The 14775-nt window shown below is 39.1% G+C and overlaps 1 protein-coding gene across 1 annotated transcript; it reads right to left on the reverse strand.

Moving 5' to 3' along the window:
- Positions 1–9173: 9173 nt before the first annotated feature.
- On the reverse strand, positions 9174–10106 carry LOC129720181 (uncharacterized). The gene has a single exon (XM_055671619.1). It carries the CDS (start codon positions 10104–10106, stop codon positions 9174–9176), a length of 933 nt encoding a protein of 310 aa, XP_055527594.1.
- Between the last annotated feature and the right edge of the window lie 4669 nt (positions 10107–14775).

The following is a 14775-nucleotide window of genomic DNA, read 5'->3' on the forward strand; positions in this document are numbered from 1 at the left end:
GGATGGGGAGTAAAATTTGATCAAAATTTGATCAAAATTTGCGAAACGTACTTAATGGATGTCGCCTAATCAGAATATGAAATATGGAAAAAAATGTCTAGTTTTATTTTATCTATGTTTTAATTTTTTTTGTTAGGTAAGCTAGTATGAACAAAAGTATCCTTGTGGTTGAAAATATATTCAAAAATGTCAACGAAATCAAAATAGACTTTAGTTATGAGGATAATAGTTTGTTTAGAATTAAAACCCTGAGACACAGACGATTTGACACAGAATTTTTAAATTGCGCATGTCTGTTACTTGACTGGTCAATGAAACTATTGATTAAATACAATTAAATCCTAACAGTACTGTTTGAAACTAAAGATGAACTCCGGTTGTTATAGGTGAGCAAGGAGAAACAGAAAACCGAAAGCGAATTAGAATGTTAATTGCAAAAGAGAATTGAAAACCGAAAGCTTACCTTCAACATGACTCGAATTATTTCATTATATGCTCTATTTTTAGCTGAGCATGCACTCCAATGTCGCAATTGAAGTGCGATGCTCATCACATTACGATTCGCTCGAATAGTTCTCGTGAATCTGCAAATAACGTGCGGTCCTGCCATTGAAAACCTTGTCCAACGGAACGATCATTACGTTTTGGAAGCCAATGAGCAACGCTGGAAATGAACCTTACAAGGTCTAACTTACCATTCAGCATTCACTTGAAAGGAAGAAATTGAAGAAAGTTACCTAATAATGTGGTATTGAAATATAAGCGAACATACTTTTACATATTTTTAAGATATATTTTAAATCATTTTACAATTTTTTTATCATTTTTATTTTTTGAGTTCAAATTTGATCTCCTTACCGAAGAACAATAAACAGCAACACATGTTAGCAGATCAATAGTTGGGTAACGGCAAACAATTGCAATCTTTTTTGACGTAGGACTACGTCTTTGTTTTCAATACTAGATTACACTTTGTGAAAATGAAAATGAAACTGGCAAATGTTGCGTCAGATTTCAAACGGTTATAGCAAGCGAACGACTTAATGCATCTTAGTCATTTATATGTCGGTGGATAGATAAAATGTGTAACAATTTTTTAATATTATGTTCAACATTGTTGCTTTACTGCTTAATGGTGGAAAAAGGTGAAAAGTTCCAAGGTCAAGCTTTCCCATACATTTCCTTTGTTCTTGGCTTGCTTCTCAAGCACAGATAACAATAACATGGACGAAATAAATTCCACTGCCTACATATTTTGACTCAACAAAGTGTTTTGGTTTGTTTGTCTTTGTCTAAGCTGCGTGGCCACGCCTTAATGGTAAAAATCTACGCTGAACTCGATACAAAAGACTGCGTGTGGAAAATTCAGCTTCAGTTTAGTTTGTTCCACAATAGCGAGTGCGGTGCAGCTGTTAAAGCTTTGCGACATTGAGAAACGAGAGCTGCATACGAGTCAACTTCCAGGCACCGCGGAGCATGTTACCTGTATTCTGCACACGGCAGCAACAGTTACCATCGTACGCTGCAGAATATTTTGCTAGCACAGCTGCTGGAGGGCACAGCGGAGAGTAAATTTTATACGCGGCCAACAAAATAATCGATGCTACCGGTGGTGGTGTGATTATCAGCATTCTGTAGCATACATTTCGAGCTGAAGATTATCGAATCGGTTCTTTTTAGAACTATAAATGCTTGAAGATAGAGTTACGAGAATTTTCACAACTACTCCTAGTGTGAAACGCCATCTATTTCTCAATGATCATTTTTACAATAACGACCAGGGCGCACCAAAGATAAACGGTAGTGTTGCCTATGAATAGTTTATCACAACAAGACACAACCCTCATTTCAAGAATTTTCACTGCTAAAGTGATTTTCCGGTTCAATTGTTTGTTTGTGTTCACTCGAACACCGTTATCAGTCAAATATCAGCAACGAAAATTAGTTAATCTAAGAACCAGAGTGATTTTCGCATCGGGAAAGCAAAAACTTTCTTTTGATGCTTATGAAAATCACTCAGTAGTATTGAAGATGTATTGGTTTGTTTCTCTTTCTTTCTATAAGCTACGTAGCCACGCCTTAATGGTAAAATCTACGCTTAACTCGATACAAAAGACTGCGTGTGGAAAATTCAGCTTCAGTTTAGTTTGTTCCACAATAGCGAGTGCGGTGCAGCTGTTAAAGCTTTGCGACATTGAGAAACGAGAGCTGCATACGAGTCAACTTCCAGGCACCGTGGAACCATCGTACGATGCAGGATATTTTGCTAGCACAGCTACTGGAGGGCACAGCGGAGAGCAAATTTTATGCGCGGCCAACAAAATATTCATGGTGCGATTATCAGCGTTCTGTAGCACGAGTTTCTAACTGAATATTATGGAATCGGTTCTTTTCAGAACTATAAATGCTTGAAGATAAGAGTTATGAGAATTTTCGCAACTACTACTAGTGTAAAATTTTCATGTATTCATGCATCGTTAGTTTTAAAATAACGACTATCAAAAATAAACGGTAGTGTTACCTATGAACAGTTTAGCGCAGCATATAATAATATTTAGTTTAGCATATATTATATATTTAGTCCTACGTCACCATTTCATACAACCCCTAGGGCTGTATACCTTGTAGTATTTTTCTTCCTCTGTTACTTCTCGATCTGCTCGTTTAGATGATAAAGCCATGCTAAGAGCAAGCGCACCGGTGAGTTGCCATTTGAGTTGCTATTTTCACAACGCTGGCCGTTGCTATTTTGGATAGCAACCGATTTTCGCACCGGTCGTTGCTAATGGGGATTACCAATTCCACTATTTCTTTTTCAAACCGGCAGTTGCCAGATTCTGGAGACCATCACTAGCCAGCGTTGGCAAAATGTTTGTTTGTGATGTATTTCGCATATTTTTTTCGAATTTAGTAATAACCAACTTATCCGTCAGTCAATCGTTTCCGGAATGAGCTACGTTCTTCCTACTTCATAAAATGTTCCCTCCATTTCACGAAGCTTTGTTTTAACTTTGTTTCCGTTTTCCCAAGTTATCGATAACATAATTCTTTTGCAGGTTTTGTTTACTTGTGCGTACATGGATTTTTTTCATCCTTATATGTTTATTTATTTGTAATTCCGTAAAACTGGGCACGTCCCGCAAGGAGAAAATGGTTTTTTATAAAACGACCGAATGAAACGAGAAAATAGTTGGTAATACTCCCGAGCAGATTTGCTCAAACCTTCCAGGTTTATTGAATAATATTGGCCAATCTTGTGAGAATTTGAGCTTTCCGCATCGTGTAGGTTGCAGACCAAAATGCCAACCAAAATGGTCATCTCAATAAAAAACCTATACAAAATGTTTACCTGCCCGAAAAAACAACCTGTCCAAAATTTCAGGTCAATCGGAAATAAAATTGAGTAGTGGTTCCACATCCCTGTCACGAACGTCATCCCCATACATTTCGCTTGAAGCCGTTTTTCTCTGGCTCTCTGGCTCGATTATACGTCAAAAGGCTGTCAGTGCTTGCGAAACAGCCGATTAAGCACCGTTCATACGAGATCAACTGTTGCTGCAAGTGTAGTAAAGAAATGCAGAAAGCTAAAAACGATTGTTTTGTTTTGAACGCTTCATGGATTTTGTGCAGGACATAAATGGTCACGTTCAAACATGTTTTAACACGTTCCGGATAGCCCTACATTCAATATAGTTAGAAGCACGCAAAAAATCCGTACAGTAACACATGCGGCACAATGAACGGAGCTTATGACCATATTTCCAAAAGTAGCGCGATCATCATCGGCGGCGGCTTCAGGAAACTGTTGCCATGACAACGGTCCGAGTGGTTCACGCCGACACTTGCGTCCTACGACGTGTTTAACAAGCGAGGCAAAACGCTTCGTCTTCCGAGGCCGACCAATTGAGTCCGCATTCGAAACACTCATCATCTTCGTAATATTATTACGAACATTCACTATCGAGCACAAAAAAAAACAACAGTTTGACATTTCATCAAAAAGCAACGATTCGGCTCGTTGCTATCGCGTTGCCAAATTTAATACCTCGCTACTATCCGAGGTGAGGATTGTTATTTCCCAAACCAACATAGCAACGCCCGGTGCGGTTGCCGCGTTATGGTGGGAGTTGCCAAACTAGCTTTAGAAACTTCAATTTAGTCACTGGTGGGCTTGCTCTAAATAATGGTTTGACTCATTTGGTTTTGCTCTCTTTGGAAGTGAAAGTATCGTAATGCTTTTGAATTAACACTTGAATTTATAAATTTAAAAATTAGAACTTTTATCCTGTTATCACATTCACAACCATTTGAGCACTTTCCGACCAAAGTTATTGACCTGCTTAGGTTATTAGCAAAAGCGAAAATGTCTTTGATGTTCGATGACATTTTTAATGAACTATGTAAACTATGGGGACTTTGAAAAGTTCAGTGTTAATGTACACGATCGTAATCTGCAGCTCATACTTTTGTTAGTTTTTCTAACGATTAATGTACACGACAAAACCTGTCATTCATTTTCAAGGTTTAGCATAAGGTTTTTTAAAAGTAATGGATAAAAATTATTCCAAATACAGTTAAAATAAGGTTTGTGGGTTGTTCACGTCAAATATCAAATTACAGTAAATAAGCGCTAGCTCTTAAACTACATGGCAGCAAGACTCCCATCACTGCTATCAAAGTCTAAATAGCAAATTAGTTTACAGTCTGATGTTATGGTGGTTTTCTGAATATCATGACATTCAAAGGATCATTTCAGATGGTCTAGTTCGATCGAAAACTAGCCCGGCTAACTAATGTTGCAGTAGCATCTGTTTCATATTACACAAAAATTAACAGTTTCATTTCACACCCGTAACTTCGCAAGTACTCAAATTTACTATAGTTTCAGTAAGTGTTACGAGATCTTTCGATTGATTGTTTATATTAAAATCTAAACATATGAAAATGGAGTACTATTTGTCTGATCCTTATAGAGATGGAAATTACGAATTACTGAATCGATCGAAGTGAAAATTTGTTTGTAGAGGTTTTATGGACCGGGAGAGTCGATTATGATAATTCAAGACTCCTCCCGTTCCAGGAAGGGAGGACCATCATACAAATGAAATACATTGTTCCGCATAACTCGAAAACTAATCAAGCAAATGGGACCAAATTTGGCATATCGATATTTTTGAGGGCAAGAAATGGTTTTATGGTTGGTTCAAAACTCATTTCTTCTCTGAAAAGGAAAGCAGATACGCCGGTTCCCCGGCTATATGTACTTCTCAGGTCCTGGTCTGAGATGCCAAACATTTTAGCAGATTTCGTTTAGGCATAACTATCTGCATACACATAAGTATATTACGAGAACAATAATCTGACGTGACGTTATGTCACTACCATGTTACTTATTACTCACACACACACACACACACACACACACACACACACACACACACACACACACACACAAACACACGGTCTGTTTGAGTATACCTCGTATTGATTTTGAAGACTTAATTAACACTTGCGTACCCGATCCCTCCGGAGCCGAAAAAATGAAACTTTCTTTACCTGCCATCCCGCAAGATCTGAACCGATTTTAATCGAACCTTTTTCAAAAGATCACAAATTTATCATAGTTTTTGGGACAGTAGGGAACATTTTCGAAATAATTCCGTGGTTCCGGATTTATCGAGGGGAACCGTGGGGTAAGTACCCTTCCAGAGACACAGGCTAGATTAAATACTACAAGGTATACAGCCCTAGGGTTGTATGAAATGGTGACGTGGGACTAAACACTGTAATTAGGGGATTTTTTGTTACAAAATTACAATTTTTTTTTAACAACAAAAACAGAGTCTGCAGACGGAATCAATGTGTTTGTTTAGCGACTGTACGTATTTTTGTTTTCAGCCTTCCCTGGAAATCATTTTTTGAAATATATTCAACAACACTCGAAAGAATATTGTTTATATCAGACGATATTATGCCTGCAGTATTTTTTTGTGCATACAACATGTATTTGACAGGGCATAAGCATATCGTGTTTGTTCAAGAAGCACCAAGAATTTCTCGTTATGCGTCAAAGTCAGAATTAACTCTATATCCTCAAAAACCAAATCCAATAATACTTACGTTATCATAATGAATGGTTTTGTCTCATTTAACTCTGATTAAATCAATCTTACTTTCAAAATAAAATGAAAGCCCTTACAATTACAATTAATTGGCAAACATAAGAAGATATTTTAAACAAAATTATTAACAAGTTCCAGTAAAAAATCGTAGCAATCCAAAATTACCTTTTTGTTTTTTTGCTTGACAATTATTTCATTTGCCTACAACTACATTCGCTGTATTACGAAAATATACGTTTATTATGATATACGTTTATTATGATAAATAAATGTTAAAGGAGATTCTGAATGAATCTTAGTATATAAACCAAAAATTAACAAACGCTCGCAGGCTCTTACTTTTCTTCAAATGTGTATATGTGGAATTTACTCTTTTGATACTATTTGGTCACGATTATTTACTGGATATCAAAGATAAAATAAAATAAGTACCCGTTGCAAAAATTCACAATTCCTGTTGAGTAATTTATGGTTATCATATTTATGACATAAACTTTCAATCACCATCAACAGCAGCATTGCAGTTATTCTTCGATTGCACACGAATAGAAATGTACGAACAAAAGTGTACAACTACAATACGAATATTACCGCTGCAGTACGAATAGAAGTGTACCGCTGCACTGCCGTGATATAACATTATGACGTACATCTATTTGATCAGTTTTGCAATACAGTCCAAAAACGAACGGGTTATTTGTCACTTTTGAATTGAAATGGTGCATACGTCATTTTGTTTTCTTGATTTTATGCAACGTACGAATAAGTAACAACTAAAAGAATGATACCAAAAGATGGGTCTTTGAATGACGAACAAATTGGCATAAGAACCCCATATTTGAAAAAAGGCGCTTACGTCAGTCTACGAGATTACGGCAGTGCAGTCATAGACGACGGGAGACCTGTGGTTCTTTACTCCACTGGTACTGTTGCTTTTAACGGCATGTTTTCTTTCAAGACTTCAGTTTTTTTAGGTTCTTAAAGCAGGTTTAGAAATTGTTCAAGAATTGGGATTCTTTCAAACTTTTTGGAATACTTTTACCTTCGAGACATCAAATTGGTCTAAGCTCATGGAAGCAAATAGGGTTGTCGATATTAAAAATATAATATCGATATCTGCTTTATCGATATTAAAAGCGGCATCGATATTAAAATCGATATTGCGTGCCGTTATCGATATTTTTCTTTATGCACTAAGGTCGCTTTTTACGCGGATTCCGGAATTTACGCGTTTTTTACGCGGATTCCGGAATTTACGCGGCTTTTTACGCGGATTCCGGAATTCACGCGGTTTTCTTTACGCGGATTCCGGAATTTACGCGGATTCCGGAATTTACGCGGTTTTTTTACGTGGCACGTAACCCCCGCGTAAAAAGCGACTTTAGTGTATATTTTTTGTTTGGCTTTCAGCATCGGCCTTGTTTCTGCCGTGAAAGACAGTGACGCTTATCTCATTTATGTTTTTGAAGGTTGTTCACACAGCAGTGTTGCACAGAGTTATGCGCTTGAATCAATTTAATTATTTAAAAAAAGCTTAGCTTAGCTTTGTAAATGTTTAAAAGTGGCGCTGATATGCTATCTAATTTACACGTACGTTGAAATGTTATTCCTTAAATCATCGCGCGATGTCAGCTGCCTGCAAGAAACACCGCCGTTCGCAATCGGCAAGAATAAACGTTGTGTGCATTCTAAAATAATGGAACGCATTTTTTTGTTTCATCAAGCGGAGCACTCGACGTTTCGTGCAATAAATACATCACCCGAAAACAATACAAAAGCACACTGCCACTGAACACCGATACTGTATGAACACTGCTTTTTTTCGTGTTTCGATGAATCAGCTGTGAAATTACATGTAAAACTTATCCAGTGATCCAGCTAATGCTGGCTTCACTCATGTTGAACGTAAACGTCAGTGATGCCACCGGGTTGGCTTTCTGTTAGGCCTGAAACAAGCTGAACGCCAACGTGAGCGATCGGGCGAGATTCTTGCCGAAGGTTAATAAACAGCCGTGAGTAGAGTTGTTCATTCACCTACGGCAAGAATCTCACCCGATCGGTCGCGTTGGCGTTCAACATGTTTCATGCAGACCGATGTCATGGCAACTGTTTCCTGAAGCCGCCGCCGATGATGATCGCGCTACTTTTGGAAATATGATCATAAGCTCCGTTCATTGTGCCGCATGTGTTACTGTACAGATTTTTTTCGTGCTTCTAACTATATTGAATTTAGGGCTATCCAGAACGTGTTGAAACATGTTTGAACATCACCATTTGTTTTCCGCACAAAATCCATAGAACGTTCAAAGCAAAACAGTCGTTCTTCGCTTTTTGCATTCCTACACACCACTTGCAGCAACAGTTGATCTCGCATGGACGGAGCTTATTCGGCTGTTTCGCAAGCACTGACAGCCTTTTGACGGATAATCGAGCCAGAGAGCCAGAGAAAAACGGCTTTAAGCAAAATGTATGGGGATGACGTTCGTGACAGGGATGTGGTTTCATGCCTTAGTATTGAATATTCCGGTGAAGTGTTTGATATTTCATCTCGTCCGTTACGACAGCGGGCCGATTGCTGATCGCTTTACGCAAGGTGCATTTTCCAATCTGATTAAACCGACGTTTCGTGAGCCGCGTCTCCTAATCGTCACTGATCCATTGACTAATCACCAGCCAGTTACTGAAGCATCCTACCTGAACATTCATGTTATCGCTTATGTAACACCGATTCTTTACTGAAATTCATCGATTCTGCCATCCCAATGCAACACCAAGGCATCGCATTTGATCGGTTTAATGTGATGGTTATTGCCCCGAGAAGTTCCACACCCAAATTTCTGGAAATTCGCTCTAAGCATGCTGTCAATGAAAATAGAGATATGGCAACCATATTTCTGTCGAACTGCTTACATTTTCCATCTATCACTTATTGATTCTAGTACCAACAATTCTGGTACCTATACTTTTCAGTTGATTTGCCCTAAAATAGCTGAAATAGAGTAAACGTCCTTTTTTGTAGTGGAACTAGACTACTGCGTCCATTATTTAGAACTATTGTAGTATATCCCCATTACTATACGTACCATGTAGAAAACCAGACACCCACCATTGATCGAGTGAATGGCCGGTTGCCTCGGCGCGCTCCCAGTCAGGTAGAATGTGCTTAATAAAGCCAACTACTTTACCAGGATTGGCAGACCAGATCTCACCCGGTTGCAAGCAGCCCTTGCTAAGAAATTTGATTCTGCTAATGTATAATGCACCGCAGCTGCATAGTAGATGTTCCGAGGTTTCGCTTTCCATATTACAGAAGCGACAAGTGTCATCCTGAACTAGACCAATGTTCTTTAAATGATACTTACTCGGGCAGTGCCCAGTTTTTAGTCCTGTGTAGGTAGAAAGAGCCCACTTGTTGAGCTCTAGGAGCTTTTTAGTAATTTTCCCGTTTGGCGTAATTACCCTTTTCGACTGGTGACACCCTCTGACAGCCCTCCAGTTGCCTGTCACCCGTTGCTCTTCCCAGTATTTAAGTTCCATTTTTATAGTGCAATTTGAGATACCGCGAAAAGGTTCCGGACCAACAAATTGCGAGTTGGAGCCCTGTTTGGCCAGTTCGTCTGCTTTTTCATTGCCGTCTATGCCGCTGTGCCCGGGAACCCAGTACAAATTGACAGAGTTCATACGACACAGCCTCCGCAGTGAGAGAACGCACTCCCACACTATTTTTGACGTACACTTGTGTGCACAAAGAGCCTTTAGTGCCGCTCGACTATCAGAGAAAATGAGAATATTCGCATGTTTGTAGTTTCTCTTCAGACAAACGTTGACACATTCGATTATAGCGTAAATCTCCGCTTGGAATTCAGTATGCCAGTTGCCCATTGCCACTGATATCTGTACACCAGGACCGAAGATTCCCGCTCCAGTTTTCGAACCGATTTTTGAGCCGTCCGTGAAGAATATCGTTGACCCCTGACGGACCATGTTAACTCCGCACTCTCAGTCGGAGCGCGATGTTTCACGCACCTTGTAGGGAATGTCGTAGTTGTCCAAAGGTTTCATCCAGTCTCCGCACATACTCAACAAAGGCCCTCTTTTAAAGTGTTGCAAAATACTTAGATGACCAACCAGATCACCAGGTAAGATCTCTTTAAGACGTTTGAGCCGCAAGGCGCACCTTTCCGCTTCTAACTGCACAAATTCATGCAGAGGCAGAAGGTGAAGAAATGCATCCAGCGCTTTCGATGGAGTGCTGCGCATTGCTCCAGTTATGGCAATACAGGCCAGTCTCCGAAGCTTTGCTAGCTTTGTTCTTTCAGTAGCCTCTTTTTTTTTAGGCCACCACACTAAAGAAGCGTATGTTATTTTCGGTAGTATGATGAATGTGTAGATCCATCTGACAATTTTTGGTCTTAGGCCCCATTTCTTACCAACCGTTTTTGAACATAACCAGAACGCACTGGCCGCTTTGCTTACTGCAATGTCGAGATGGGCGTTCCAGGCAAGTTTCGCATCTAGAGTTAATCCTAAAAATTCAACCCTTTCGCTAAACTGGATAGAACTTTCCTCAAGCTTAAGAGGCATTAGGTTAAGTTTCCTCTTTTTAGTGAAAGGTACTATTGTTACTTTTGCCGGGTTGATGTTCAGACCCTCTTTTTTACACCAGAGATAAGTTACGTTTAAAGCAAGTTGCATTCTTTCCTAGACAACATTGTCAAACTTTCCTCACACCATAATGACAATGTCGTCTGCGAAGCCTTCAACTTCAAAACCTTTATCTTCTAAGCTGCAGAGAAGGTCATCCACAACTAGAGACCACAGGAGTGGTGAAAGTACTCCACCTGAGGGCATCCTTTCGTGGCTCTTACAGTTATAGATGTCCCCCCAGCTCCGAAGAGATTATTCTTTGTGCAAGCATGGTATGATCCTATCCTCTACTTCATCGCTTTTGCCATGGAAGAGTAGGTCGTTGCATGTTTGTTGCATATAGATATTCCTTTAGTACTTTTTCCATTGTCTTCAGCAGGATCGAAGACAAGCTTATGGGTCTAAAAGATTTGGGGTTATTTCTATCTCTATTTCCCGTTTTTGGTATAAAGATAACCCGTACTGCCCTCCATTTCGATGGAATGTAGTTAAATCTTAAACTGGCTTTAAAAATCTTGGTTAATAACGGTATCAGAGTTGCCTCACCTTTTTGAAGTAACGCTGGAAACACTCCGTCAACACCTGCAGATTTAAAAGGCTGGAAAGATCTAACAGCATTTTCCACACTGGTCGACGAGAAAATTTCGTCAAGTAAGTTAGAAGTTGAGACATTTCCTCTTTCAGATTCCGACAGAGTAAGCATTTTAAATTTAATTTTGATGCCATGATGAATTTATGATTGGTAGGCAAAATTTCCACGGCAGCACTCCCCTGATGGCAACCGAGAATATCGGACAGCAATATCGAGCCCCAATATCGAAATATCGATAATATCAAATGCTCCAATATCGTTCAAAAATATCAATATCGTGAAAGGCAAATATCGGTAATATCAAATATCGATAAAATATCAGCAACCCTAGAAGCAAAAACAAATTGACCAATTGGGACGGGGAGACTCTGTCAATTTTTATTTCGATATTGATACAGAGAATATCACAGGGAACGGGTGGTGTCCATTCACTTCGTCTGTGCTAGGAATGCTCGCATGTAATTGGTTCATTTTTCGCGTAAATTTGTTATTGCAAATTTTTATCAATTTTACCGCTTAGCAATGAAATTAGAGTGATAACTAGCATATTACAAAATTGTTATACATTTTATCCAACAACATATTGGTTATTGTTATCCATCATGTGGTTATGTTGTTATTAACGTTTGAAATCTGACGCAACATTTGCCAGTTTCGTTCCAATTTTACAGAATGCATCCCAGTATAGTAAACAAAGACGTAGTCCCACGTCAAAAATGGTATCGAAACCTTGCTTGCGACATATCAAACTTTGAATTTTGCAAAACAACACCATTGGCGATCGGTATTTGGCCACTTTTCCGAAGTAAAATACTGTCAACAGTGCTTCACGTAGTTTTGAAATTTAGGAATTTCTGCTACTCTAATGTATTACAATAAATGCTACTAAAACCATTACTTGCAACTTTCACCTCGGGAGAGACTGTTAGTGTCAGTAGGATCGTAGCGCTAACCCCGCAATCGTCCTGTACACCAAACAGTTGGCTGTGAAGTCTATGTATAAATAAACAGAAGGTCGAGTTCCAAATCGGAATGTAGCACCAAGGCTTTGCTTTGTAGCTACATCACTGCGTGCGTTTGTCCGAGAGGTCGGTGCAACCGGCTAAATAGTTAAAAAATACCCGATGAACATGGACATACATGTCAGGAAGCAGCAGTCCCGTCCACTAGTCTCAGGACTGCAGGCAATGACGCAGCGACAGCGCCTGATTAAGATGGTCAAGTCGATTTTCCCGGCGAGTTACGACGTGGCGGTGGTGAAGGTGATGAAACCTATCGCACGCAGGGTACTTCGTTCCCACGAAGGAAGTGAGCACCGAGGTGAAGTTTATTTCACTAACCAAGTTCCCCAAGAAGGAGCTGCTGTGGCTGACAAACAGCGAGAAGAGGATGTCAAACCAAAGCTGCTCTTTCGCACCGGACTCCGGGTATATTCATATTGGGTGGTATTCGGCCATTTTCATCAGATTTTCTGGCATCAATATGACACCGGAAATACCCATATTGGGAGGTATTTAGTTATTTTGGTTGTTTTCCAGAAACAAAAAGTGGTCGTCTTTAAATTCAAAATAGCGTCCAGGGTCAATGTTTGGTTTCTGTGCATCATCTCGATAACGGAAAAATCCATATTAAGTATTATTCGGTCATTTCCGACTATTTCCTGAGAGTTGCCATTTAGCAATTCAAAATGGTGCCTGAGGTCAATTGTTTGCTCATTGCATCATTCTGGTTCCAGAGATACTCATATTGGATGGTATTTGGTTATTTTAAGGCTGTTTTTCACAAACCGGAAGTCACCATCTTGGATTTCAAAATGGTATTTAAGATAATTTCTGGCCTCTGAGCGTCATTCTGGTTGAAGAAACACCCATATTGGGTGTTATTCGATCATTTTCGGCTGTTTCCCAGGAACCGGAAGTCGCCAACCTAGAATCTAAAATGGGGTCTGTGGTCGATTGCAGCTGCTGTGTATCATTCTAGATCCGGAGGTACTCATGTTAGACGGATATCGGCCATTTTTGGCTGTTTTCCAGAAACCGGATGTTGCCATCTTACAATCCAAAATGTTGCCTGAGGTCGATTATGGAACATATTTGTTACCACTAAAAACATTCACCTGCCAAATATGGTTCCATTTAGTTGATTAGTTCGCGAGATGTGCAGAAATTTGTGCAGAAACATGTGCTTACAGAGGAGGGAGGGATGTCAAACCATTATGGACATATTTGTTACCTCTATAAACATTCACCTGCCAAATTTGGTTCCATTTAGTTGGTTAGCTCTCGAGATGTGCAGAAATTTGTGTTTCATTTGTTTGACACTCCTCTCTTCCAGAAAAGGAGGGGTGTCGAACCATTATGGACATATTTGTTACCCCTAAAAACATTCACCTGCCAAATTCGGTTTCATTTTCTTGGATTGTTCTTGAGTTGTGCAGAAATTTATGTTTCATTTGTATGGCACCAATCCCTTCCATAAGAGGGAGGGGTTTCAAACTATCATAGGAACCTTTATCGGCACCAAACCCCTACATACAAATTTTCACGTCGATCAGTTCGGTAGTTTTCGGACATTTATGCATCAGACAGACAGGCAGACAGACCGGACTGCAATTTTATATGTATAGATTACAACATCAATATTTTAGAACCTAAAGAGTGAATATACATTTATTGGATTGGAGCGTTCATGTAAATCTATTGTTACAAATAAAAATTTGAATGAGAAGGGCTTGGTCTGACCGCTAGGTGGATTAATTCAGGTTTTCAGATCAATTTTTAATATCATGGGCCTTTGAGGGTTCAACGAATGCGAATCAAGCGCTCCATTGCAGCAGATTTTCATCAAATAATACATTGATAAATACCCGTGCAGTTGTGAGATAAAATACATGTAACATAAAATTTAGTCTATTTATCACATCATCTTACGATTTCTTTATAAAAGTGCCTATACCTGATTTATAACAAAAAAATTAAGTAGAATGCCACTCGCAACCATTTCAATAAACGTTTGAAGCTAATGAAGAAAGAAGTTATTTCCCATCATTTGCAGTTATACTTTTTTACAAAAAATTAAATTTATTGATCCGAAACATAAAATTAAATTTTTTCAACATTAAGCGCCTTCAATGCATTTCGCGGTGTATGCACATCGCACAAAAGACCCATTTCAGACTGGAAAAAAGGACATACCTACGTCGTTTTTTTTTTGATAATGTTGGATGAGTCGTAAAGTTAAACATGTCGGAAATTCCATAATTTCTGACGAGTTGCGAATTGGGTCGGAGTCTTCTACGACCGTTAACTGGTAAAAAACTTGAGCGACATAAATTATAATAATAACACGATTCTCATCCGATCAAAATTAAAAAGACCACGGTACCCTCAGCAGATATTGCGCAAGCCATTTTTC

The sequence above is a fragment of the Wyeomyia smithii genome, chromosome 2 (genome assembly GCF_029784165.1).
Source record: "Wyeomyia smithii strain HCP4-BCI-WySm-NY-G18 chromosome 2, ASM2978416v1, whole genome shotgun sequence".
In the NCBI taxonomy this organism is placed as follows: Eukaryota; Metazoa; Arthropoda; class Insecta; order Diptera; family Culicidae; genus Wyeomyia; species Wyeomyia smithii.

Excerpts from the sequence above, each read along its gene's own strand:
- LOC129720181 (XM_055671619.1), bottom strand. The coding sequence starts at position 10,106 with ATGGTCCGTCAGGGGTCAACGATATTCTTCACGGACGGCTCAAAAATC.